Source organism: Panthera pardus, unplaced genomic scaffold (assembly GCF_024362965.1).
Source record: "Panthera pardus isolate Hobbes unplaced genomic scaffold, ASM2436296v1 HiC_scaffold_6, whole genome shotgun sequence".
NCBI classification, from domain to species: Eukaryota; Metazoa; Chordata; class Mammalia; order Carnivora; family Felidae; genus Panthera; species Panthera pardus.
This window is the reverse complement of record NW_026526991.1, coordinates 103,068,736-103,094,920: the sequence shown is the minus strand read 5'-3', so window position 1 is coordinate 103,094,920 and position 26,185 is coordinate 103,068,736. Positions and strand designations below refer to the sequence as shown.

Sequence of the window (26,185 nt, the reverse complement as noted above, 5' to 3'; positions counted from 1 at the left end):
CATTTGTGACCCGAGAGGCAGTGTAGGTGCCTGGTGCAGGTGCACGGTCCTCACCTGCGTCCAGTGTTTCCAGCGTTCAGTGTCATGCTCATGGACGAGACTGGTGAGTCCTAACGTGGACCAGCCCCCCACCCACAAGCGATTCTGGTGCTGGCTCAGCCCCGCTCCTCTCTGGGTCTGTGGTGACCTGCTTTCTGCAGAAGGGGTGGAATCTGTGGGGCTACCCTGGGGGCTCGCTTTTGCAAAGAGGTCAGAATTTTCCTGACGTGAAGCCAGGCTCTGGCTCCCCTGAGCAGCTGTTGCCACGGACGTTAAAGGTTCTGTCTTCCAGTGATTTTTTTTTTAAAGTATCTTCTGCTTTTGCCAAATGAATGGAAGCAGCACCTGTCCCTCTTATTTTGAGGGTGTCTCTTTAGTGGGTGCCCCTGGAGGCAGCACCCTAAGCCTCTCCACTTACAGTGTTATTTTTTCCTATTTCTTTTGACTCCTGTGTCAGCCTGTATCTCAAAAAACACTCTTTTGAGAGCTTAAGGGAAATGTGGAACCGCAAAGTGCAAGTGCCTGCATTCTGCTGTGTCCTCACCCCTCTCTGGCTACTGCTCTCTTGCTCGCTCGTTCTCTTTTTTCTGTTGAATAAGCAAAAGCAAGAGCAAATTTATTCCTTGGGATCTCTATGAAAATGCGTAGTAATTGTTTCTTTTTGCTGTTGTCAATATGTTTCTTTTCCACTGGCTGAATTTTGTTCTCAGCACCCCATGCCAACTCACAGTTTCACATGTAGGTTATTTTCCCTCTGTTTGCTCTTTATAAAATGGCATCATTTGCCCCCTCCAGGTCTTGGTGGAGGGAGTGCTTCTGTATGTGTGTGCGTGTGTGTGTGTGTATCTGTGTGTGTGTACACACGTGTGTGTGTGTTGTGTGCACACGCGCACGTGTGTGGCAGGGGTGGGAGAGAGGAGGGAGGGCCCACTGGGATCTGCTTTAGAACCAGGCCTCCCCGCAGCCCAGACTTGATCAAAGCCCTCACATTACTCTGCTCCTTCCAGGTATGGGAAGCGCCTGAGCTCAGAAGTAATCGATTCTGATTTATGTCCAGGTTGGGGTATAATTAGCAGTCTTGATTTAATGTCAGTGTGGCCTGGAACTTTGCCACCTCCTCCCACTGTTCGGGGGTATATGTACATGGCGGGTTCCTGAGGCAGGGTGCTGAATGGGCATCCGACTGGGCCCTTGACTGGGGGACCCTAGCCAGAGCAGGTCTCTCCCAGGGTCATCGATTTCCTTAACTGGGGGTTTAGATCATGGGGTGAGCGTAAATCACATACCACTTCTCAGGCGCAGCTCAGGGCCTGGCACTCTCCCTCCCTTGGCCCCTTCCCCCGGAATGTGGACGGAATGTGCAGTCATCGTCCCTAAGTCACACAGCTAGAGTGAGGGTTGAGCAGAAGTGAAATCCCAGGATCTTAGGGCTGGAAGGGGTTTGGGATATTATCAAGTCCAACCTTTTGTGTTATGAGTGAGGGAGCTGAGAGGCTCCGGGGAGGAATCCACCTGCTGGAGGTTCGCAGCCCTTAGCAGCACGGTGGCATGTGCCGTGTGGTCGGGTTCGTCACCCCGCTTGGTCTAAAGGCTCACCTGTCGACTGACCCATAAGCCTAGGCAGAGCCATGCACCTCTCTGTGTGTGGTGCTGGACAGACAGCTGGCCCGTCTCCCGCCATATGCTTGGCCTGTTTAAGAGCATCAGGGACAGAAGGGGGTTGTGTACCAGGTCTGGGGAGGCACTCCTGTTGGGGTCGAAAACTTGCCTTGCTTCCGTGTTCCCATGTCTCTGCTTCACTTGAGCTCATTCTGTCCATACCTGGCTGTTGATAAACGAGGACCTCTCTGTGCCCAACACTGAGCTCGTTGCCAGGGAGATGCACAAAGAGGTGGGGTGGTGGGAGACGCCTGCCTGTGCCGCTGCTGTGGGCGGGAACACACACCTGGCAGAGGTCAGCACTGGCAAATGGGAGAAGGTCCTAAGGCTGATGGGTTGTCAGACCGTCGAGCCACTGCAGGATGCTAGGTGTGGTCCCGGTGGGGTTGGCCAGCGTGGAGGAGGAGGTGGGCATCAGCTGAGCCTCGAAGGCCCTGGGTTGGATAGAGAAAGATGAAAAGAGGAAGACTTCCCGGGTAGGGGAAGATGCTGTGAGCAAGGCGTGGAGGTAGATGTGTGCAAGGTGAGTTTGAGGGACCTAGCGGTTCACGAGGAGGCGTGGGGAAGCTCTGCGAGAACGATGTTTTTCCTTTCCGAGGTGGCTCTCTACTGCTAGTGATGGGGCAGGCCAGCACCTGATTAGATTTAGCTTGTCTAACGCAGTGACTTAGATCATTATTTTGGTTCAGAGCATTGCTGAGAACCTGACTTGACTTGTGACGGACACTTGCGTACCCGCCCCGAGTATGGAATGGGCCCCGAGAGAGGCACGGTGACTTCCCTTGTCTCCCCCTCTCTGAGAAGTCTGGGTCAAATGGGGCCCTTGGGATCTGGGGAGAGGAGGCCGTGAGCCCGAGTCTTGCTTTGGATTTACTTTGGTCCCTTCTGGGTCACAGAGCGACTTCTCGCCTGCCTGCCTGCCCGCCTCAGCCCGCCCCCTCTTGAGCTGGCTTTCCGCTTATCTTAATTTATTGATGAAAACTTGTTTTACGGTCCAGAGCACAGACAGCAGCAGCTCTCTGCCAAAAGAAAGCAGCTCACACATCGGGAAAGGGAGCTGCCTCCCGGAGATGGGTGGCTGGGGAGCAGCAGGACGGCAGGGTGAGTAAAGCTTGTCTGGGCAGACGTGCTGTGCTGTTTTGGAGGAGGACGGCCCACGAAGGCCGGCCAGGGGTGGGGCTGGGGCCTGGGGACAGCAGGGCTGCAGCCTGGGCAGGACTCTCCACCTCTCTCCGCCGCTGGCTTCTGGCTTACAGCTGCTCCGCCTGGTCTCGGTAACCTGGGTGAATGGGGACTGCAGCCCATAAATACTAATCATGACTCCCGTTTATAGCTTTGTACGTGGCACGCTAGGAAGTTTATTTTCATGAATCTCATTTCATCCCAGCTACGACTTCATGGTAGGTACCACAAATCCCCCATTTAAAAACAAGCAGTGGGAACGTTGTTTTCAGAGACTCCTCCCACTACCCCCGGTCTGATAGTAGGTGAGGGCACTGAGAATTTGAACCCAGTCTACCTGGTTCCAAGGCCAGAGTTGTGCACAGCCCTCCCTGACCCGACACTCAACACTGGCCGGTGTGGTTCTACATTGTGGCTGGTTTTTATCACCTTGACTTGCTGGTCCAGCTGGCTTGGTTGTTCCCAGGGCAGTGACCCATCTCTGGCTCGTATGTGGCCGTGGCCAGTGCGGTGTCCAGCTCAGGGCAGAGACCTTGGAGGCACCTGGTGAGAGACTGATGTGTAAGCCTCAATAAGCAGGTTATCAGGCCCTCCGTGTTTTTCCTGTCTAAAAAGTGGACAGCCTTTGAATCGCTACTATGTGGTATCATGAAGCTCTGTTTCCTGGTGGGTCAGGCCAAGATGCTCCTTGTATCCCTGTGTATCACGCAGCTTGGTTCCAGGCACTGTGTGATAGGAGGGCTTGACTCCTGTGGGCCACAATGTCCTCATCTATGAAGTGGGGTAACAACTCCTCCCAAGGCTGTTGGGGCTGTGTGTCCCCTTCAGCACCCCCTTGCCACCTGCCTTGACTCAGATTGGGCTAGAAACTTGTTGAAAAGCTTTCATAAAATGAGGTCTTGGATTTTTCTTAGGTCTGTGGGAGGCACAGAGAGGTTTCAGTCATAGGAATCCGAGTCACATCACACTGAATTACGATCCCAGGCCTGCCAACCCCATGTGTGAGTTTAGACAAGATACTTAATCGCTGATCCTTTGTTTTCCCATATGCGAATTTGGTGGGGAGGGAAATAATAGTAACTACCTTGTATGGTTTTGGGGGAGAGAGGTTGACACGGTACCTGGCATGTAATATGGGGTCAATAAATGCTAGCATTCTCATAGGTACTATTACTGTCTTCATCACCATCGTCACCCTGGACGCCACCCTGTCACCACTGCCATTATCCACCGTCACTGCCTTTTCTCTTCCTGCCCTCCCAGTGCACAAGTAGGCTTCCAGGCCACAGAGCCTCGCTCACACACAGCACTGCAACCAGCCTTCCTTTCTCCAGATAGACATGTCTAGGGGACGACGGCTTATTTGGGATGACCTAGGTCTGAGCAGTGGGGCACAGTGGGTCAGAACATGGTTTCTGGAGTCAGCTTTCCTGGGTTCCTTCACCACTTAGCCTCTCTGTGCCTTTATTGTTTTGTCTGTAAAATGGGGAGAGTAAATATAGCATCCCTGCTCCCTGCCACTGGGTTGAAAGGGTTAAACGAGGCAGGAGAGACCAGGCGGTTGGGACTGTGCTGGCTCATGGTCAGTGCTCATGAGTGCTTATGCTCTGCTGGCTGCAGTGGCACAGTATCAAAGAGTTAATGCAGGGAGGTCGGGGCGGGGGCAGGGGTGAGGCGTAAGGCACTGCTCCCCTGCAAATGAGCTCTCTGACCTTGGACAGGCAGCTGTCAGCAGAGTCACCTGAATTGTGTGCACGTGTGGAATAGTAGTAGGGTGGGCTGTGGTCTCCTGTTCTGCCAGGAGGACAAAGAGGTAGGCAGGGCTTGGCACAGAGTGGGGAGGGGTCTCCGGTGGTCACTTAGGTTGCTGCGCTGACACCATCTCTGGCAGAGGGACCCGACTGTCACCAGCCCATGTCTCCCACAAAGCGTGTCAGAAATGCCAAATCCTGGCCTGGGTGGACACGGCTCCCATCTGGCAGTGTAAATAATCAGGCTGTGGGCACAGGATCCCTGGAGAGAAGACCAGTCATGTGTCGGCCACGTCCCAGGGTTACAGCGGAAGTGTATGTGGATGGCTGTCCTGGGGCCACAGATGGACCTGGTTGTCAGCCACGATCTTTCCGGATATCTGTATGTGTAATTATAGAGTGTTATTTGCTGAACTTGAGCTGTAGAAGATTATTAAAAGGGCGTCCATTAGTGATGGGCAGAATGGATGAGCCTCGCTGCGTGAGAGGCCCCAGTAATGGACATGTTTCCACTGTGTGGCTTTTCTTCACCTCTGGTGGGGGTGGGGGCACTTTCCTTAGACAGGAGAACGGTCCCCGCCCCCTTCCCCGTTCTCCAGGATGAGTTATAGTCTCATTTGAGCTCTTTGCCAGAAAGATGTGATAGGAATTCAAGGGATCCTTGTCCTGCTCCCCTGCCTTTTCCAAGGAGTTTGAATAATAGCCCAGCACCTTGTGCGATATTTATATTCCAAGGAACACAAAGTGCTCGGCAGGTGTAATCCTATTCATCCTCTCTGCATCTCCAAGTGCTGGGGAGCTGGTTTCTCTCCCTGTCTTAGCGGAGCATCGTCTCTAAAGGCCAGGTGGCTGGCCAGAGCTGCACAGCACATCACTGTCCCCGAGCCTGCTGTCCCGAGAGCCAGGCTGCTGGCCGCTCTGCCTTCTCAGAGAAGCCCAGGTGGCCACCGCTATCACTGTGATCCTTGAAGGCTGGTTTCCTGAGCCCATTCCTGCCTCCTACGGCAACCTGGCTTCACGTACTTCACACTTTGATGCTGTCAGAAGGGCCTTTCTCCCCAGAGGCATAAGATAAAGCAAATGCAGGAAGGAGAAAATATGCTGGTGATTGGAAAATCCTTTCTCCAGACTCCTCTAACGAGCTACTCAGAGTCCTTGGCGCCTTCCCTCCCAATTTACAGCAACCTTGGGAGTTAAGGCCGTGTCTCCTACTGTGGTCCCAGGCTGTGTCCCCCGAGGGTCCCCTCCAGGCCCGGGAGCTCAGGCAGTCATGGCTCTGGGGGTGCAGGAAAGGAGAGCTACATGTACGATCCCCGCCCCAGCATAGACAGCACCCTTCTGACACTGGCACCCTGACTGAGTGTGTTACTGGGTGTGGGTGGCCTCAGGCTCCAAGCTGCTTCCTACTGAGTGTTGACAAGTTCCGGAGTTTGGGAAAAAGACATGTCCAAGGGTCATTCTCCACCCCCCCTCCCCCCACCGCCCCAATGTCCCAGCCAAGGGCACCCTGCCAGCTAGCTCAGGGAACAGAGCCTCTAGAGGGGGCCGGGGACAGAGGACTGTTAGCCTCCCTCTTGTGCATGCCCCTGTCCCTTCAGCCTTTAGCCTGCTTCCTTTTGTGTGCTCCCAGAGAGGGGCATGAAACACCTGCGTGGTCTCTGTGCAAAATCTGTCTGTGTCCTTGAGCAGAATCTCCCTGTCAGGGCCTCCAGCTCCCGTTGCCAGCAATGAGCGGGAGTCGGATGGGCTGGGGTCAGCTTGGGAAACGTTGGCTACAAGTACTCCTGAGTGTCCCTTCCCCCCAGCACCCCCGTCTCTGCGCTCCATCTGCCCAGGGAGGGCTGCACTGGAGGTGGGAATCGATGTTTATGGACTGGTGAGTGATCACTCCTGCTTTACAAGGCTGGCGGCGGTTTGTGTCATCCACCGCTCTCTGGCATCACAGCCACACATCGTTCCATGGCCCTTCTGGGGGCTGTTCTTCAGGCTTCCTTCAGGCCGCCTCAGGGCCACTTTGGACTCTCTGAGGGGGTTCTGGGCTTGTCTCTACATCCTTTTTCATCCCCCTCTCCCCCCACTCAGTTTGAGAAGGCAGAGGAGTGCTAGCACCTGAGAAAGTTGATCTGGGACCTGCCGTCAAATTAGAGGTGTCCAGAGGGCTCAGGGGCTGGGGTGCAGGTGGAGGTGGGGGAGGTGAGCCACGGTGCTCTGCAAGCCTTTCTCCCAGACAGAGGAGTGGTTGCAGAAGACCGGAGTTTAAAGGGGCTGTGTTGGGGGAGCACCAGGTGGATACATCCCCTTCCCTCCCATTTCTAGCCCCTGCCCTTTGCTCTCTAGACATCAGCTGTATCAGGGACTAGGCCTGCTCTCAGCACCCTCTGGAGCCTTTGGAGCCTGGGGACAGACCCAGCCTCTCCCTGCCCCTAGGGCTGGTCACCCTGGAGTCCCACAGATGCCTTCGTTCGAGTGAGCCCCTGGGCAGGGCACATGCCCTCTGTGCTGAGGTCCAGCCAGGAAGTCCAAACACATGGGCAGTGCTTCAGCGAAGCCAGCCTCCTCCCCTGCTGGGGTTGGAGGACCCCAAGCCCTATGTGCAGCCGGCTGGGAGCCAGGACTGCTGGTGACTGCATCTTTGCCTGCACCCCTGGAAGGGTGGCCAGGGGCTGTCCTCAAAGTCTCCAGTGAGGTCTCCCTCATCACGGACTCTTTCATCATCATGTACATCTTAGGGTTCGAGGGCACAAGAGGTATTATGACAGGACCCGTGGCCACTCTGACCTGATTGGGGGGGGGGGGTTCTGGTGAGTTGTCCCCAGAAAACCCCCTAACAAGGGGTTACCACGGTCTCAGTGTCTCCACAAAGTTCTCTGGAGAGAAGTGGACTCTTGAAACATATAATTTAAGAGGTCTGTCAGCCTCTGAGTCTTGCAGCAAAACCAAACACAGCATCCCTGAAGCTTGGCCAGGTTTAAATGCTCTCTCCTAGAACCATCTGAGAAAATAACCTCATTCTGTGATAATCAAAATGTAACTGGGTTCTAGATATGCAAATGCTTTATGTAATGTTTATTTGGAGGAGAATTCGGCTCAGAAATATGGGTGTGATCTCCCTGTCACCTATGTAAGCTGGTGATATTGGGGGCTGCGAGGTGAAGATGTGAAGAAATTGGAGGCTTTGAGAGAAAAGTGTGGGGTCAAAAAAAGAATGACCGATGAGTCCTGCTGTTTCACCTTAAATTATGCACAAGCTCTATGTGAGCCAAAACCATGGGGGGCTGCCTGCCAAGCCAGTGGGGGTTTCGGCTGGATTACTAGAAGTATAGGACTCAGAATGTAGGAGGTGAGAGGGGTATCTTTGTACTCTGTGCTATCCCCTCAGTAGCTGGAATCTGATTTTGAGTGTGGGACAGGGATGAGCAGTGGAGGGTGACTCAGAGGCAAAGCTGTAAAAGCCCTTGAATAGACCAGAAGACTTGGGAAAGGACCGTGAGATACAGGCCTTCCAATATTTAAAAGCCTGCCACACTTGTTCTTGGTGGCTGCTTAGGCAAAGCTAGGACTGATGCATGTGCGTGTCAGCCACAAGGAAGTGCGTTCTTGAGTTAATAAGAAAGAATTCTTGAGGACCCAGAATTGGACAAAGACAGAATGGCGTGTACTGACTATTGATGGATGCTGAACGCCACGACCCTGGGGTGCTCAGGCGGGGGCTGGTCTGTGGGGACCAGGGACAGCCTCACAAAGGAGACTTCTCGCTGAGTGGCCACTTCCCCTCTGCGCTCTGATCCTCCTGCCTGCCGGGTGACTTTGGCAAAGACATTGTCTGGCTCCCTCCCTTCCCCCCCTTTATGGCTGTGACACTGAATGAGCTGCAGGCCCCTTGCAGCGGCCCCACTCCTGGTGCTGATGTCCTGTCCCTTTTCCCTGTGATGCAGTTCTTGGCAGGACGGCTTCTCCTAGGACCAGGCAGGACCATTACTAGCTGCACGTCGGGCTGTGAAATTAAAGTCATTTTGGTTTTCTTTTTTATTCTCCACATCCACTAATTTATTAAATGCCATTAAACGCTGCACTTGGCCCTGGCTCATAGAGAGCACTGGGGAGTGTTGAGACCTAGTGTTTGGAAAGCTCCTGCAAAGCAGAGGGGATGAGGCTGGCAGGGGGCAGGGGGGGTTGGGGGGGGGGTTCTGCAGAGACACATGAGGCTGTGAGGGGCAGACAAACAGATGACTCACACAGGCAAATAAGGGGTTCAGGGGGCTGAGTTGGGAGTAACTTGGGGCACTTGGGGGTTCTAGGAACAGGGACAAGGGGATGTGTGGGGGGCTTCTTATTCAGGTGGGTCTGTGTGTCTGGTTCTGGTCCTGTTTCCAGGCTGTGGCCTTCTCAGGCCTTCCTACCCGCATCCATCCATCCATCCATCCATCCATCCATCCATCCATCCATCAAGCTAATGTTTATGAAGTATCCCAGGCGTGTTCTGGGCCCTCCCAGAGGAAGAATGGAGGAGAGTGAGCCTGACTCCCAAAGTGCTGGTGTTTCGTTGCGGGGGGCGGGTAACAAGTTGGTACAGAAGGCTGGGCAGGTCCCCGATGTGCTGCTCTGGGCCCAGCCCTGGCACAGGAGGTCACCCCCAGAGAAGGCCACCCCTGCACGGGGCAGAGACGGTTGGCAGCTAGGAGGGGACACAGGGAGTGGCTGTCCTGTGCTCTGAGTCAGGGGTAGAAGCTAAGGAGGGAGGTTGGATTGAAGGGGAAATCACAGGACTCCCCACCCCAGAGAAATGGGATGCCTGCATGAAAAATACATAAGGACACAAGGCAGAAACATATATTGAAACTACAAATCAATAAGATTCAAACTGAAGATGAAGAAAAATGCCACGGGGATATTCAGCTAATTACAACAGGCTTCATAACTGAAGTAAGTCTGGAGTGCTTGTTCACTATATGGCTGTGGCCTGGCTGGGCCTCAGTTTACTGGCTGTGCATCAGGCCGATGGGCCCAAGGGTGACCAGGAAGACCCTGAGATGGTCCCCTGAAAGGGCCTGCACTTTCTCCCTCTGCAGAGTCCGTGAAGGGCCTTAGGAGAGCCCCATAGGAGGGACACCCCAAGGCATTGCCAAGGGTAAAGCACTGTTCTAGGCTCTGGGGATTTAGCAGTGAACAAAACAGACCCAAATCCCTGCCCTCACAGAGATCCAGGCCACAGGCAAGCGCAAGGATAGGAACTTGTTTTCTCACATTTGGATGTGGATTTATTTGGAGCGCTGAACTGAGAATATTTAGAAATGCCCTCGGTTGGGGGAGGGGGCGGGGAGCAGGAGGGCTTGCTATTCAGGGTGGTCACTGGATCCCCCCCCTGCTTGGCGAGAGTTGATGACCAGGTCTGTCTGGCTGGTGACCTCAGGTTGGTTGGTGCTGACTTGGCTAGATTTTGGTTCCCTGAGTCCTTGGAGTCTCTTCCTGCCCTGGGTTTGACTGTAGCTCGGTCATCTTAGCTGAGACGGTCCTTTGCTTTGGGAAGGGAATCTTCCTGAATGCCACCAGCTAAGTTCTCTGGCACTGCACACCTTGTCTCCTTCCTGTGCTGGGCACCGTCCACATGGGGCAGTGCTCCTCCCCACTCCCACCCCCCCATGCCTGCCACTCCCTCCCCTGCCTGCCGCTCCCTCCCCTGCCCCTTGCTCTGGCTTCCTGTCTGTCTTCTTGCCTTCCTGCCCAGCAAACCTTTTCTGCTGTCATCCCCTCCCTCCTGCCCATTGCCATGCACCAGACATTGACCTCTCCCTGTTCCTGCCCTGGTTCTCACCAGCTCCCCGGATAGAGTCTGGCCAGCTCTCCACTCCTCCCACATTTTACTGTCCCTTTCAGAACTAGGACGCTGCCCCACTCTTGGAGGGAATACACTGGGTTCTTTCTGTGATGGCTGTTTCCTGGAGGTGATTGCCAGAGGGTGGACCCCTGGCATGGGGAAGGGGCTAGGGCAGGGTTTCTTGACCTCTATCCACATTTCTGGCTGGGTAGTTCTTTGTGGTGGGAGACTGTCCTATGCATTATAGGTTGTTTGGCAGTAACCCTGGCCTCTACTCACACAGCAGTAGGAGCCCCACACTCCAAGTTGTGATGGCCACAAGTGTCCCCAGATGTTGCCAGGTGTCTGCAGGGGGGCAACATCACTCTGGGTTGAGAACCACCGGGTAGGGACATGAAAGCATCATGTTTCAGGCTTGGCTAAGCCCGTGCTGGCAGGGACCTGAAAAATTCTCTAGTCCAAATCCTACATTTTAAAGGAAATTGGGCCTCAGAGAGCTAAAGAATTGTAAGGTCACACAGGGGAGCAGCATGATGAAAGCAGCATCTTAGAAAAAGGATTCAGGCAGCTCTATGTCGGCTGGGCTGAAAAACAGGCCAGAGGCAGGCAGGGGAGCAAGGCTGGGACCGGGCTTGAGGCAGGGGCTAAGGCAGTGCCTTTTACTGGTCGGCCCAGGCTCGGCATGCACTGGCCGGTCTCCTGGCGTCAGGTACAGAGGGGCTCCACACCAAAGGCGGGCCAGGGAGCCAGGTCTGGGTCCAGCCTGGCAGTGCCGTGGCCTTGCTGTCCTAATCTGTAAACTCAGGGCCTGATTGGTCATGTTTTCTTCCCACCTGGAGGCTCTTGTCCCTGAGTGCACTGAGATCCCACAAGGCCTCATTCACTGAGCTAGCCCCCTTCACCCCAGGGCTTAAGTACACGCTGTGTGTGGGGACTGCCCCACCTGGAGGCAGCAGGTCTCACCTGGGGTCTAGCCTGGGGCGTGGTGGGACCTCAGACAGGAAGTGGGAAAGGAAGCACGCATGGGGACAGAGCCACAGTGCTGTTCTCTTACCGTGGTAGAGGGAGGCTGCTGGGTGGGACTTTGGGAAGCTTGCCGACCAACTCAGAGAATATGAAGCAAGATCATAGAACCATTTTGAGAGGGATGACCAGGTCCTGGGAATTTCTGAACTGTTAAGGTTTTCCCAGAGAGGGGCTCCTGGACCTCCTGGCAGTTCTCCCCAGGAGGGAGATAGAGAAAAGAGGTAGAGAGGGCCCCCGCCAGGCCCATGCCCAGTGGGCACTGGCTTCCAGAAAAAGCTGCACTGTGACTGAGGAGGGTCTTGGGGGCCCTGGTGTCCCCAGTGCAGGGTGGTAACGGCATCTTGCCGCTCCGGGGGTCCCACAGCCAGGTCTCTTTAACAACAGGCTCCTCTACCTGCAGTGAGTGACCTGGCAGCCACGGGGTTTCCTCTCAATCATTCCAGGCTCTGGCATTTAGAGCCATAAATCTTCAGCATGAAGATCATGAATTTCCATGGTATGATTAATGAAAGAAAAATTGAGACGGCAGTATAGGAACTGACCAGATTGAAAAAAAGTCAGTACGAGAAGTTGGATGGAAGTTTCAGAGCTTCTGACCCAGCCTGGAGAGCCACCTAGTGGTTACAGGGGTGGTGGCAACCATCCCCCCCCCCCCCCCCCCCCCCCCCGCAAAGCTTGGCGGGTACCCCATTGGCTGGGTGTTCTAGGCCTGAGTGTGCCCATACCTGGGGAGCCTTGATGTAGTTCCACTGGGACTGCTCCCAGGTGCAGGAGGTGCAGGACCACTCCATGGTGTGGGGGACCCGGGAACCTGCTCCACTTCCTCCTGTTCCTCCCCGGCTCTTTAAACCATCTCTGGCTTAATAATACATGGGAATGCCTGCACTTCTTCCATCATGCCCTATCTGGGTCACCTTTCTGGTTCCTCATTTATGAAAATCCTACTCATCTTTTAAATCCCAGCAAGTCCTGTCAATCCTACCTTACAGATAAACCTCCTTGTACCGCTGTTCACCACTCTTCCAGAGCCACCTGGTGTAGGTCACCCCCAGCTCTTGCCTGATCCCTGCCGTGGCCTCCTGATTGCGCCCTGGGCTTCCCCCTTTGCTCTCTGGTGGTCTTCTCTGAGCAGCAGTCTCAGAGATCTATTGGAAATATAAACCATGTCACTCTCCAGGCCTAGGGGCATCCCACCCTGGTTTTCTTAAGCGATGCCTGCAAGGTCTTGTCTCATCTGACCCCTGCCACCCCACCTACTGGTCCCCCACCACTGTCACCTCCTCCACTCTGTTGCAGCCACCTGGGAAGCTTGCTTCTCCCTGGGCTGGCCAGGCTCAGTCCTACCTCAGGGCTTCTGCACCTGCTGTTCCCTCTATCCAAAACATCCTTCCACCACTTCCCCTCTTTATTTGGGTCCCTACTCAGATGCCACCATCCCTGACCACTCTGTCCCCTGAAACTTTCTAACTCGTGGCCATCCTCATTTTCCTTCACAGCATGTACCATCACCTGAGATTCTATCACTTGTTTGCTTATGTAGCATCCGTGTGCTCTGTAAGAATAGCCTGTTCGTGAGTGAGGCAGGGAGGGGCGGGGAGGGGGGGTTGCCTGTGCTGCTACCACCTCCACCCCAGCACTCAGAACGGGCCCTGGCACTTACTACATGGGTGCTCTGTTTGGGTTTGTGGACTGCATGAGGGAAGAAAATGCCACCCCTGAGGGGCAGCCTGTGCCTCTCCCCCTCAACCTCCAGGCATGCATGTGAGAACTGCTCTCCCCCTACTCGTGAGCCGCCTTGTCTTTGCTGGGCCATCTGTGTCTCCCCTCGGAAGCCGGAGCAGCTCGAGAGCGGGGATGTGCTTGGTTCCTGGGGTCATGGCACAGCCCCGGGCACATGGGAGCTGCTCAGCAAATGCCTTTCGGAGACCAGCACCTACCTGGTCATGGCCATGCACTTCACATGCTTTCTTCCATTTAAATTCTCCCAACAGTCCAGAAGGTGAAGGCAGGCGGTGTCATTCTCATTGGGCATAAAAGGAGTTTGCAAGGTCGCACTACCAGGAAAAGCTGGAGCCGGGTGTCAGATCCACATCTGTACCTCCTGGGCCCTTACGTGTGTGCTTTTGCCCTGCGTGGAATGTTGTGGTCCCCCACCTGCCCCAGGTCCAGCCGTCCTCTAGTGACTGCCTCCTCCAACTGACATCTTGGGCCAGGACAGTGGTTGCTTCCTCTGAGAACTCCTGAACTATTTATTTGGCACCAGTGTATACTGCGTGGGGTCGATGCTGCTTTTTTATTGTTCCTGTCTATGCAGCACAGAGGTCCCAGGAAGGCAGGTCTCGAAAGTGGCTGTGGCTCTTCTGGCACAGGATGCCGCAGCCTTCGGTACTCAATAAATATCGGTTGACAGATTGATTGGCTCCTCAGACTCCGCATATTTCCTCAGAGCTGCCGGAGGGAGCGGGGTGAGTGTCAGCTATACGGAGCATAAAAGAAGGCAGCTGTGGAGACCCACAGCCAGTGAAACCCAAGCGTCCCCAGGTGAAGCGGTGGCGTCGCGGGCCCAGGGGGGCCGTGGAGGAGAGTCGGTTTTCGGGGCCAGAGCGCGGGCTGCTGGCTCACATGGATGGAAGGCGAAGGCAGTGATGGATTCTCATGGCCTGCACGTCGGCCAGCCCGTTGAGTTCCTTTCACCTTCCATCTGTGGGAAATTTGTTCTTCAGGCTCCTGAGAATAGTGGGCAAATGGCCCTGCTGGACAGGGCAGGAAAACGTGGTCGCCGGAAGGCCTGGCCCTGAGAAACCGGACTCAGAGAGTCTTCCTGGCCCCAGAGACGAGTCTTTACTCACCTTCCCTGGGCACCGCGCTCCTCCTCCCGGACTCCTTCCTGAATGCCAGGGCCTTTCCACTGACAAGTGGGGTAACCACAGCCACTCATGTGTGTCTGGGACCGTCAGTGTTTGTTACAGGATTTTGCCTGTGTCGTTTAAAATTTGATCCTCACAGTGACCCTAGGAGGTTTGTGAAGCTGGCAGGGTGCCATTTGCCAGATGCGGAGACTGAGACGTGGAGAGGCTGAGGGTTTGTCTGGGCCTCAGAGCCGACACGATTAAGGCCCATGGCCCTATCTGACCTATAGCCCCATTCTCCCCCTTTCCCAGTCTCAGAGTTGGAGGTGGGGACATGCAGCCTTTTGGGTTCCGTGGAGATGAACACAAAGCGGTGCTGATCTAATGGCTTTCTTTTCTCTCCAGCTCTGTGGCTGTGGGCTGCTCGGAGTGGGCATTTGGCTATCTGTGTCCCAAGGCAACTTTGCCACCTTCTCCCCCAGCTTCCCCTCGCTGTCTGCAGCCAACCTTGTCATCGCCATAGGCACCATTGTCATGGTGACAGGCTTCCTCGGCTGCCTGGGGGCCATCAAGGAAAACAAGTGCCTCCTTCTCAGTGTAAGTGAACTCCATACCCGCAGCCCTCTGAACTCCCTGCATCCGGGTCACGGAGACAGGCAAGGCCTGAGACAACCGCCAGCCTATTAGATGCCCGACAGAAACTGCTTCTAGGATGTTCTCTGCCCGATCACACCCCTCTTCCTCACGATCGCGTATCCCGACCCTAGTTGTCCCTTCCACTCCTTGATTGGCTGTCTCCTTCATCTGCCTCCCTTAGCTATCAGGGACTCCTCAGGAGCCATAGTTGGCCTCTCCCATACTTGGGAAGCCCTGTCTAGGTGCTTCCTGTCCCCAGCTCCCCTAGCCCTTGTGTGCACCCCATCCCTGGCCGTGACCACCACCGTGTGCCCACACCGACACTCTCTCTGCAGTTTTTCATCGTCCTGTTGATCATCCTCCTAGCAGAGTTGATCTTGCTCATCCTCTTCTTTGTCTACATGGACAAGGTAGGCCTTACAGGAAGGGAGGGGCATGTGGGGTGGCAGTGGGCTGGGGTCAGGACAAGCCAGAGGAGAAGCGTGGACAGAGAGTACCTATGAGGAAGGGAGGAAGGAGAATGGCAGCAGGAGAGCTGGGAGAGGTCCAGATGAAAGGCTTTTGGTAGGGGGGAGCATGAGGAAGGTGACTTTGAGGGGAGTGTGAGGGGTTTATTACCTGTGTAGTCTTAGGAATCCTCTGGCATTAGTGAGCTCCCCATCACCGGGAGCATTCAAGCATAGTTGTGTGGAGCACTCGGAGAAGGGACTCAGGGGCCTGCCCTCTACCCGACAGGTAAATGAGAACGCCAAGAAGGACCTGAAAGAAGGACTATTGCTGTACAACACAGAGAACAACGTGGGGCTTAAGAACGCCTGGAACATCATCCAGGCTGAGGTGAGGGGCTGGGCCTGGCAGGGTGGGGGGGGGGGGGGTGGGGGGGCGTGGCTCAGACTCACCCTGGGTGACTGAGGATGCATCTGGAGAGGGACATGCAGCTGAGGGAAGGAGGGGGAGCAGGGCACGGGAGCGGGAGCGGTGGCGAGTACCTAAGTGGGTACAGGGGACCAGGGAGGACAGATAATCTAGAAGAGCAGATCATCCAGGCCCTTCTTTTCTGAAGCTTTGGAATGGATGACAGAGTTTGTTGCTCTGATTATGGGTCAGGAAGGAAGGCCTTGATTCTAAGAGGGGAACGAGTCAGTATAGCCCAGAGGTCCCTCGTTAAGCCCTGGGAAGGGGCTGGCAGCCAGCTTGGGACGATCCACAAAGCAGAAGGGTGGTGGGCAAGCAGAGAGCACTCCTGCCTGGTGTCCAGTGCCCAGCTCAGAGTGGCAGGTGGGTGTTACCTTGTCTGCATTCTGGCCTCCAGGAAGGGGCCGTCACTTCCCTTTAGGGCCCAGCTGAGGCCCCAAGAAGGAGGCCTTTGTCTCTCCTCTGCTGAACCGCAGGGAGGCAGCTTTCGTGGGGCCAGGATGGTCTAGGCAGGGGGAGGCACAGAGGAGGCCCGCAGGCAGTGACGTGTCTGACCCCGTGCCTTCCCACCTGCAGATGCGCTGCTGTGGCGTCACCGACTACACAGACTGGTACCCGGTGCTGGGGGAGAACACAGTGCCCGACCGCTGCTGCATGGAGAACTCCCAGGGCTGTGGGCGCAACACCACCACCCCTCTGTGGAGAACGGTGAGTCTGGAAGCTGCTTCCCCAGGTCCCCCTCCCAGAAGCCGGTGTGGAGGACAGTCTGGCAAGAGGACACCTGCAGGGGAGGGTCGCCTGGGACAGGAAGAAACTGGCTTAACGGAAAGTGGGGTGGGGGATGTGCAGGACCGAAGCCAAAAGGCCGGTGGCCAGTGGGAGGGCTGGGCCTGCAGTCGGGAGTGTCTGAGGGTGGAGGTTGAGTGGGGGTCAGAGGCCGTGCAGTGGGAGCCTGTAGGTGGACCCCTGGGTGGGGAGGGGCGGGGCCTGCTCAAAAGCTAGAGGACTGGGGCTGAGGGTTAGAGAGGGGCAGGAGACAAGAGCAAGGACAGGGACAGAAGGGGACGTGAGGTGGGGGCTGGGCAGGAAGGGGCACTCACAGTCCTGCGGTGCCTTAACCTTTGGTCCTGCTCCCTAGGGCTGCTATGAAAAGGTGAAGACGTGGTTTGATGACAATAAGCATGTGCTTGGCACAGTGGGGATGTGCATCCTTATCATGCAGGTAAGAGGGCTGTTGGAAGCCTCGCAGCTCGAGCTCCCAGCTGGACCTAAGCCAGAGGTGGAAGACGAAGCACACACACACACACACGCACTAAATAGCTGATCCCAGCAGCCTGGAGCCCCTGCACTGTCCTGCTCTGCTCTGTCCTGAGGCCTCCATCCCAACGCCTGTCCCAACCCCGTAGGCACAGTAGGGCTCTGCTTCCTGGGCATCCGTTCCGAGCCTGGGGCCTGGGGCCGGCACCGCGCAGATCCCCTGTGTGGGTCTGCTTGACAACACGCCTGCCCTACTTCACGGGGCCACTTGCCCTAGGACTGAATGGAACCCAAGTCCTCAGGTAACACTTGAGGTGTTCACACTCCCTGGGTGTCCGTTCTGGCCTTGGCACCCATTAAATGTATATGAGCCGGGCAGGTTGCTGAGCGTCTGTGCCTCAATTTCCACATCAGCATAATGGGCATGATCATCACGCCACTTCTCAGCATGAAGTGAGCCCCATGCGTGGCACAGGGTGTAGAGCAGTACCAGGCAGCTAGGACGTGCTCAGTAGGTGTGAGCTGTTCCTAGCAAGCATTCGGTGCCCAGCTGCGCTTTGCAAGACGGTGGAGGGGGACCAGGAGGGAATCCTGCCTCCCTTCCTAAAGATGAAGGTGGCATGGCCGGTGGGGAGCAAGAGTCCCCTGACCTTTCTGGGGATGCGCATTTCCGGGCTCCGTCCTTGGTCCATTTATGTATGGCTCCAACCTGAGGCGAGCAAGAGTCTTCAGTGCCTGATTCTCCCTGGAGCGCTTGAACTTGACTGGCTGGTCCACGGGAAGATGGCTGACATCTTGTATCTTTCTTGCCCTAAACTCTTGGGTCTGGGGTCTGATCGTGTCTGATTCATCCAAGCTCAGCAGACAAGCCCGCTCAGCAGACAAGCCCGCTGTCACTTTTGCAGAGCTCTGATGTGAGATGAGCACACGGGGGCAAGATGCTGTTCAGTATTGAGAAGAGGGCACCTCTCAGCTGACTGCTCAGGCCTGGACCAGAACGCCAGAGCATCACCAGCCAGGGTCTCCTCCAGTTACGCCAAACCACGAGAGGCACGCAGCGTCTCCCGGTCCCTAGCTTTGTGGTGTGTGCCCACGGCATGCTACCCATAGTGACAGTGAGGCCCCAGGCTGGCTTCCTCCTGCACTGCTCTGGGCCACCACCCCCTTCAGGATTCAGGAGTTGAGGGAACACAGAGGAGTGTTAATGTTGTCGTAAGCACATCGGTGGTGAAGACACACTGGCTGCACCGTTTTGGGTGTATCCATGTCGTGTATTCCAGAACCGAACGGAGGGACTCGGCTTGGGTTTTTAACCTTCCTGTCCCCTTCCTGCCCCCACCTCAGTCCCGTGGTAGCTACCAGTTAGGGCCGGGTCCTTTGTGCTTTGGGTCCTCACAACAGAACCCTGAAATGGGCAGATTCCTGAGGCTCAGAGAGGTTTATGATCTTCTGTACAAACAGCTCTGAGGGGCTGAGCTCAGCTGTGTGTGACCTATTCTGTCCACCACTGGCTCCCGTCCACCAGTGATTTTCAGGCACACAGGTGGGTACCCCCGCTTGCCCTGGGGCTTCTGTCCAAAACCCTCTCCCCCATGTCTTTCAGATTCTGGGCATGGCCTTCTCCATGACCCTCTTCCAGCACATCCACCGGACTGGTAAAAAGTACGATGCCTGAGCGGGCTGGCCGGGAGCACCCCAGCCCCCACGCAGACACTGTGCCAGGGAAGAAGATTTGAGCTTTGTGTTGCCTGCCCGCGCTCTCCAGACTGCTGACCCCTGCACCCGACTCCCCCCGCAGCCCACCCTCCCCCAGCCCACCCCGCCTCAGCCTTCTTGGTGGGTGGAGGGCCAGGGAGGAGGAGGCGTGGAGGAGGCACACAGAGACCTTGGGTGCTGGGGGCGCCTGGATTCCTGCATCTGTGTATTTGCCAAAGAAGACAGGGTGGGGCGGGTTCATGCTCCAGGAGCCCTCCAGCACTGATGCGTTTCTGCCTCTGCCCTTCCTCACGCTGACACTTGGTCCCCATGTGGGTGGGGTGCAGAGTGCTCCCTCCTGGTGGAGAGACTGTCCACAGAGCCACAGGTGCCCACCGCCATCCATGGGAAAGCTGGCGGGGGGGGGGGGGCGGGGGTCTGACTGCCTCTGGGCAAGGCCCCCAGGAGCATCTTGCCCAGGCTTTTTATACCTTACAGTGTAACTTTTTTATTTTATTTTACTCTGATTCTGATTATTCAGGAATATTATCTTCCAGATAAGTTTAGGGTTAGCTTTCTGATTTATAACTTTTTACTGCGTTGATTTCTGTAATGGTTTGATTTTTTTTTTTTCCTGAGGGTGGGGGACAGGTGCGGGGAGAGAGGATGTCCCGTCAGGTTTCAATCAGGACAAACCACTGTGCAGCTCTCAGGAGTCCCCGGGGAGATGCACCAGGCCTGTGTTCAGGACGCACTGAGTGGGAGGGAGAGTGGGCCAGGGTGTGCGGGGCCCACGTCGGTGGCATAGGAGCCTGGATGAGGCGTGTGCAACAGAAAGGCACAGAGCAGCCTGGAGGGGCACCCTGCCCGGGGGCCATAGGTTTGCTGATGCTGGCTCCAGCGGCCCGAACAGTTGGGGGTCCATGGGGGGCCGGCAAAGTGCTTTGCCAGGAACGTGGCCAGGGCCGTTGTGGGTCCTTCTGCTTCACCGATGAGCAGTCTTTTCTTTTTCCCGTCCTTCCTTCCTCCTGCCCTCTGCTGGCACCGGAGTCTCCCCCTTCCGCCCCATGCGGGCATATTCCCGCGACAGGTTCTGCAAACCCCAGTTACTTTCACAGACATTCCTGCTAGAAACTCTCGGACAAATACCTCTCTAGTTCAGATGCTGCTCACTTTCTCACATTGCTTCTGGAAGGGGAAGCATTCCTTACGTTTTGCTGCTCAGACGGTGGCAGAGGTCCCGTGACCATCAGGAGGGGAAGGTGGAAGTAGTGCCCGTGATCATTCCAGCTGTACTCACTGGGCTGCACATTCCCTGCCGAGAGGGAGGGGAAGATGACCAGGGGGTCCCGGGACCCTCATCCCCTTCCTCAGGGTTCATTGATGGTGGGGTGGTGGCAGGTCTGTCCTCCGTGGCCCCGAGGAGAAGCACAGGGAGGTCAGACTGGATCTTGCTACAGCAGCCCCAGGGAGAAACAGCCAAGTCACGGTGTAGAAGCTGAACAGGCCGGGTGGGGTATCTGACTGCAGCAGGGGGGCCCTCAGGCTTTAAGCTGGTCTGAGTGTGTTTGCAGTTAAAAAACTAAAGTCAAGAATTCATGGGACTGAGCTTGCAGAGGCTGTCCACTGGCCGGCTAGGATCCAGTGCGCTTCCCCGACCCGGCCTCACGTGGGGCGGCTGCCTGTTCCCTGCACCGTTTGGCTCAATACCTTGATTTCTCACCAGGCCCACGTCTCCTCTCCAGCCTGCACTTGTCTGCTCCAAAAGCTGAGACCTGGCCACCCAGCCAGCAACTCCTGCACCCGCCAAAGTAAAATCAGGGGGGACCAGAAGTATGGAACTTTTGGTGTTCAGGAGTCACGATTTTGGGGGATGAGAAGTGGAGAGTAAGGTGGGCTCAATGAGTCAGGCAAGGACCCCCCCCCCCACAGCCCACCCCACGACAGAAGTGAAGGTGCCCATGGCAAAGCTGGGAAGGTGGGTCCTTGGGGGGACAAAGGGGCCAGCACATGCTGGAGCCAAACTGCCTTCCTGGGTCCTCTGGTGCCATCTTCCTGGTGCGGGACTTCAGCTGCCTCCCTGGGGACTCCCAGCTGCAGAGCACAGAACAGACATGCTACTGCGTCACTGCGGAGACGCGCTCCGCCAACGCGCGCTGGAGTCACACAGAAGGGACTGGGTGTGTAATGACCTTGGGGAGGATGGGGCGGGCTTGTTCATGCCTATCAATGCAATTTCAGTTTTTGTTCAAATCCGCAGCAAAAGCCCGACACCTTGGGGGGTGGGTGTGTGTAGCCTCCCTGGCAGTCTTAGTTTCTAGAGCTTCAGGGATGTCCTCTGGCCCTGGAGCCTCTCCCGCGGTCCCCCTCTCCCCACCAGCGCCCCCTCACCTGTCCGTTCACGGAGGCTTGTCCACAGCCCCTCAGACCGCCTTCCTGCCTCACCCTGTGCTTGGCCGCTTAGGCATTTGCTCGAGTCTCCTCTGGGGGAAGGCACGAGGGGTGGGGGTACTCTTCCAGACCCCTCGCCCTTCCTGCAGGGTGGATCCCACACATAGAAGGTCACGCCACATGGTGTCTGTGGCAGCCCAGTGTCTTCTCTGTTTCTCCCGACTGTGCTCCCACTGGGGCAGCACTAACTCGATGAGCTCCCTCACGTGTGACTTCCCTCGCCAAAATCAGCGTCAGTTTGGTCAGGTCTGATGCAGTTTCCAGATTCGACTTAGAAGGTCAGGTTCTGGAGACAGCTTCAAGGGGGTGCCGGCCGAGACTTGGCCTTTCCCTGCAGCCATCTTGCAGAGGTGGTGAGCGAGCAGGGACTGAGAACCACCCTTGGGGGGCTGCGGCAGGTGTTGGGGGACAGTCTCCACCCTCAGACCCCCGCTGGAGCACTGTCACCCCCTCCCCCGCACCAGCATGGGCCAGCACCTTGGGCTTTCATTCCAGAAAGGTTGCTGCCCCACCCCAGACCCTCGCGCAGATGTTCTGGTTTGACTTGGACCCGGTGGCCGTCGCTCCTTGCTTTGGTGGCCCCAAAGCAGTCCAGGTAGATGGAAATGGCTGTGCCCTCCTCTGCAGCCCCCTGCCCACCCACACTGGTGGAGGTGCTAACTAGCAGGGACCTGGTGTAGGATGGGTGCCAGGTGCCTGAGTCCACCCTTTGTCCCTCCGCCCTTCTGCGACCGGCCTCTCCCGGTCCTGGTCTCCCCCTCACTCCTCTGCACCTCAGCGAGGCAGTGGTCCCGGCGGGTCCTGGCCTCCCTGCCCTGAACAGGCACCTGAGGGCCAGAGCCAGGGGCTCATGTGCACACCCTGCCCACCCCCGGGGAGCGTGGGAGAGCAGGGACAGCACGCTTGTTGGTTTTAAATGCACTTTTCTGCTTGCAATGCCGTATCTGTGCGTTTCCTTCATCCTGGTCCTGGCTTTATCGAACGCCATGTTTTTAGCATGTTTTTAAATAAAAACTGATAATGTGTCAAAAGCACAAACAGGTGGTCTCTTTGTGGTTTGTGTTCACTCTGCCATGACTTCTTGTAGTGGTTGGTGTGAGGGACACAGGACGGATCAGGCACTGGCTCTACCGTTTGTCTAGGACACCCCCACGGCAAGGACTTCATCTCCCCTCCTCGAGCCCAGGTCACAGGTCTGCTGGGGGAGGCGGGGCTCAGTCCCCTCTAGGGGTGCCCTTTGCCCAGTGACTGGATGCGGGCTTGGTCGGGAGCTAGTCTGAGAGGCCCGAGCTCTCTGTGTGAGGGGTCAACTCCCACCTCAGTACCTGTCGCTTCTCACACATGGCCAGTCTTGTGGAAAGGCCCAGAAGTGTGTTGGGGGAGGGGGAGGGAGTAAGTCATTCATGGCTTCCTGTAGGGACAGGGCTTAGGTACAGTCTCTCCCCGATCCCTCCGACGTTCTTAGTGGGCCTGACAGCTCTTCCAGGATGAGGGGACCTCACAGCATGACTTGGCCCAGGCTGTGGTCTCAGGGTGGCTCTGAGACAGCCTCAAACAGGGCACAGGAACACCAAGTCAGGGTGAGAGGTCAGCAGGGAGGCAGGGGGCATTCAACACCATGTGAGCCCACGGACACTGTGCCCCTGGTCATGGAAGTCTCCCGGTGTCCTTGGCTGGGGTTCTGGTTTGTGGAGTTGGGCTCCCATGTCCTTGGCTGCCACAGTCATGGTGACAAGTTACAGGTGAGGAGCTCAGAGGTCATCCTCATCCGGGACCACATGTATGTGGAAATCGCTGCCAGTGTTCCGGGCTGGGGTGGGAACAAAGAGTGAATGTGCCATGTGGGCCCAGGAGCAGGAGGGGGCTTCTCCTTCCTCTTCAGGGCAGTGGCCGGGTCAGCAGGGTTGCCCCAGAACACCAAACTTTAGGACCCCATCCTGCAGCTGCTGTGTCCCAAAGCCCCCAGAGGTTTGCTGAGGATTGACCCTCTATCAAAGGTCCAGCTAGAATGTAGTCCCTAAAAATCCCCCCCTAAGGAGATTTACCAGAAGGAACCCTGTGGCCGTGGAGCCAGGGGCTAGTCATGAACTAGGGGCAGTGACCCTCCAACATCCTCTGAGCACCAACCAAGTCAGAGGTGTGTGGGTGTAAGCCATTTCCTCTATGCCTACTGTGGTTCCAGCTCCCGCCCACCCACGAGGATGCTGGCCAGGTCCCTGTGCTGTCTGCTTCTGGGGAGCAGAGTGAAGTCCTCTGGATCACAGGACAATGGGATGCACTGACCGCTCAGCACTGGGCTCCAGTCAAATGAGCTAAATCCATGGAAGGCAGGCTGCCTGGCTGGGCAGGAGAGGAGACGTTCTTATCAGGACAGGGCTGGGCATTGCTTCTCCCCGGGGATGTCTAATGACTAGGCTAGAGCCATGGGTGGTGGGCTCCTCAGCCCCTGAGAGGGGGTGAATGAGATGACCCTGGGGGCGCTCCCCACCGCCCTGGCCGTGTGCTGTGGTGGGAGAGCTGCCTCTCCATCTGCACTCAGCAAAGGGCACACGAGAAAGATGGCTTGCCAGCAGCAGCACAGTGGGCTTGGTACGCATACGAGAGCTCCTTCAAAATGGCCACGACCAGGGCTTCCTGAGACAAGATGTTTATCCACCCAAAGACTTATTGGATGCTAACTTGTACAAGCACCTAGAGTATGTGGTGAAGGACCCAGACCAACCCCTGTGTTTACAGAGCCAGCAATCTGACAGGAACCGCAGAAGAGCAAACAGGATTGCAACTCGGTGCTGTGATCGTGATATTCACGGGTGAGAGACGTGCTGACCCCAACTTGGGGAGCCGATGTCACTGCTGAGAGTTAAAGACAGGAGTTAACCTGGCGAGGATTGGAAGGTGAGCCCTGGTGATGTCATTGGGGCCGGTGCATAGAGCAAGCGCGAAGGGGGGTCTGGAGAGAGCAGCAGCCACCAGATCACAAGATCCTAAGCCAGGTTAGAGCTTGAACTTGAAGCCAAGAGTGGTGGGAGCCCACTGACAGGCTTGAAGCCATGTGCGGCCGGCTCAGATCTGCCTTTGGGAAGGATCACTTGGAGAGTGGTAAGGTGGGACAGGGTGGATGCCAGGACTTCAAGGAGGGGCTGCGTCAGTGACTTGAGAGGTGACTGAGCCCACAGGGAAGCGTCAGTGGGAGGGAGAAAAACATCAGGTCTGAAAGACACACAGGAAAATTGAGAGACTTAGTGATTAACTAGATTTACTAGATTTACTTGGGGGGTGATGCTGGGGGGAGAGGAGCATTCGGGCCACTCATCCAACATGACGTCCCTCGCCCTGGACAGGTAGATGACTGCACCAAATGGAGGGTGAGTGTGTTTTCCAGGTTCCGTGCTCGTGTGCAAGCGGAGACCAGTGTGATATAATTAAATCTCTCCTTTGGTTTCCATTGAGCTTTGCAGCTTGCAAAATGCTCTCATATACATGATCTGGCTTCCTCCTGACCTCCACTATTTTATCGGCTGTCATGATGCCTGAACTTTCAATGTTAGGGATGTGCCACGTCTGGGTGCCACTTGTTTGGGAGCTGGAGGGTCTGAATTACTCATTCTGCATATGATACTGCTGTGAGCCCTGGGTAGTCACTGAACGTGTCTTGCTTTCCTCATCTGCAAGATGAGGACAATACCGATTTTACAGATTTGCTGCAAGGATTAAATAAAACCATGCATGTAAAGACCTCCAGCTTATTCCTAGACCAGGGTAAGTGCTTAGCAAGAAATGGGTCAAGTCTGGGTCCTCAGGAGTCCCCAAACTAGAGGTATAACCCCAAGGAAGAGCGTCCCCCTGCTTGAAAGCTGGGGACACAGGAGAGTAATCGGGAAAGGGGAGTCGGTATATGGGGGCGGGTAGTGAGCCGTGACGGGGGGCGGAGATGTGTGGGCTCAGTGGGCGAGCTTCCCTCATGCCTCCATTTTGCTCTGGGATGGCCCGGTTGCCGCATTCACTGCTCCACAGAAACAAGAGGGAAGTCAGATTAAATGAATGTCGTTTTGGACACGAAAATATTGGCATTGCAATGGTCCCTTCTAAAGCATTCGGCAAAGATGAGGAAGCTATTGATTTAGCCATCTCGTTTTTGCTGAGTTTAATGACAGCTGTGGAGATGGACTATTGTGTCTCCTTAAGCTAACAAAAATCATAACGACACTCCACGGGGCACGCTTGGGCCAGTCTCTCCGAAGCTGCTTGTTGGAATCTCCCCTTTGTGGCCCTACAGACTTGCCAGGCAGCTGAGAGCCAGCCAGGGCAAACCCACGGTGTCCCTTTGTTCAGAGGAGAGCGGGAAGCCGGCAGAGCAGGGCCACACTGTGGTCTGTGGCTCGGTCTGCTGGGTGGAGCCTGTTGGTCAGAGATTTTCCTTCTGGCGGCTACAGAGCTGTGAGATCTAGCCTAGCCCAGCATGCGGAGCAGGGCCGTTTCGACATGCGGACAAGGCGAGCCTGTGTCCTGGCATTAAATGGCATCAGGAAGCTCCTTGCCCTTTGCCCCAACTTGCCCCCACTGAATTCCTGGGATCCCGACATATTCTCAATACATTTCTTCTCCCTGGAAGGGGACACCAGTTCCTGAAAGGACTCAGCCTTACTTACAGCTTGGCAACTCCGGGAGACATGTTGAATTTGATCTCCTTCCCAGCTTGGGGATCTCTAACCCCCAATTAGGGATTCATGAGCCACTTTCCATATTTTAGAAGGCCGGTAGAGATTGCCCGTGACCTCTTCAAGAGTGCCCAGACTGACGGGAACATAGCCCTGTTGGCTCTGGCCGGCCTGTGCATGTCCTCAGTGCAGTGATGCTGTTTGCACCTTGCTGATGGGAAGGGCCGGACTGAAGCTTTGCTCACCGCCCTC

General features: G+C 56.1%; 1 protein-coding gene across 9 annotated transcripts in view; it reads left to right on the top strand.

The window, feature by feature from the left end:
- Positions 1-22,313, top strand: part of TSPAN9 (tetraspanin 9) — a 205,293-nt gene extending 182,980 nt beyond the window's left edge. For all 9 annotated transcript variants that reach the window (XM_053895000.1, XM_053895001.1, XM_019464831.2 and 6 more), the window contains 6 exons: positions 14,727-14,918; positions 15,293-15,367; positions 15,693-15,794; positions 16,449-16,580; positions 17,011-17,094; positions 18,733-22,313. In XM_053895000.1, coding sequence (XP_053750975.1) covers positions 14,727-14,918; positions 15,293-15,367; positions 15,693-15,794; positions 16,449-16,580; positions 17,011-17,094; positions 18,733-18,804 — 657 coding nt within the window. In that variant the 3' untranslated portion in view covers positions 18,805-22,313. The remainder of the gene's footprint in view (positions 1-14,726; positions 14,919-15,292; positions 15,368-15,692; positions 15,795-16,448; positions 16,581-17,010; positions 17,095-18,732) is intronic.
- The last annotated feature ends 3,872 nt before the right edge of the window (positions 22,314-26,185 follow it).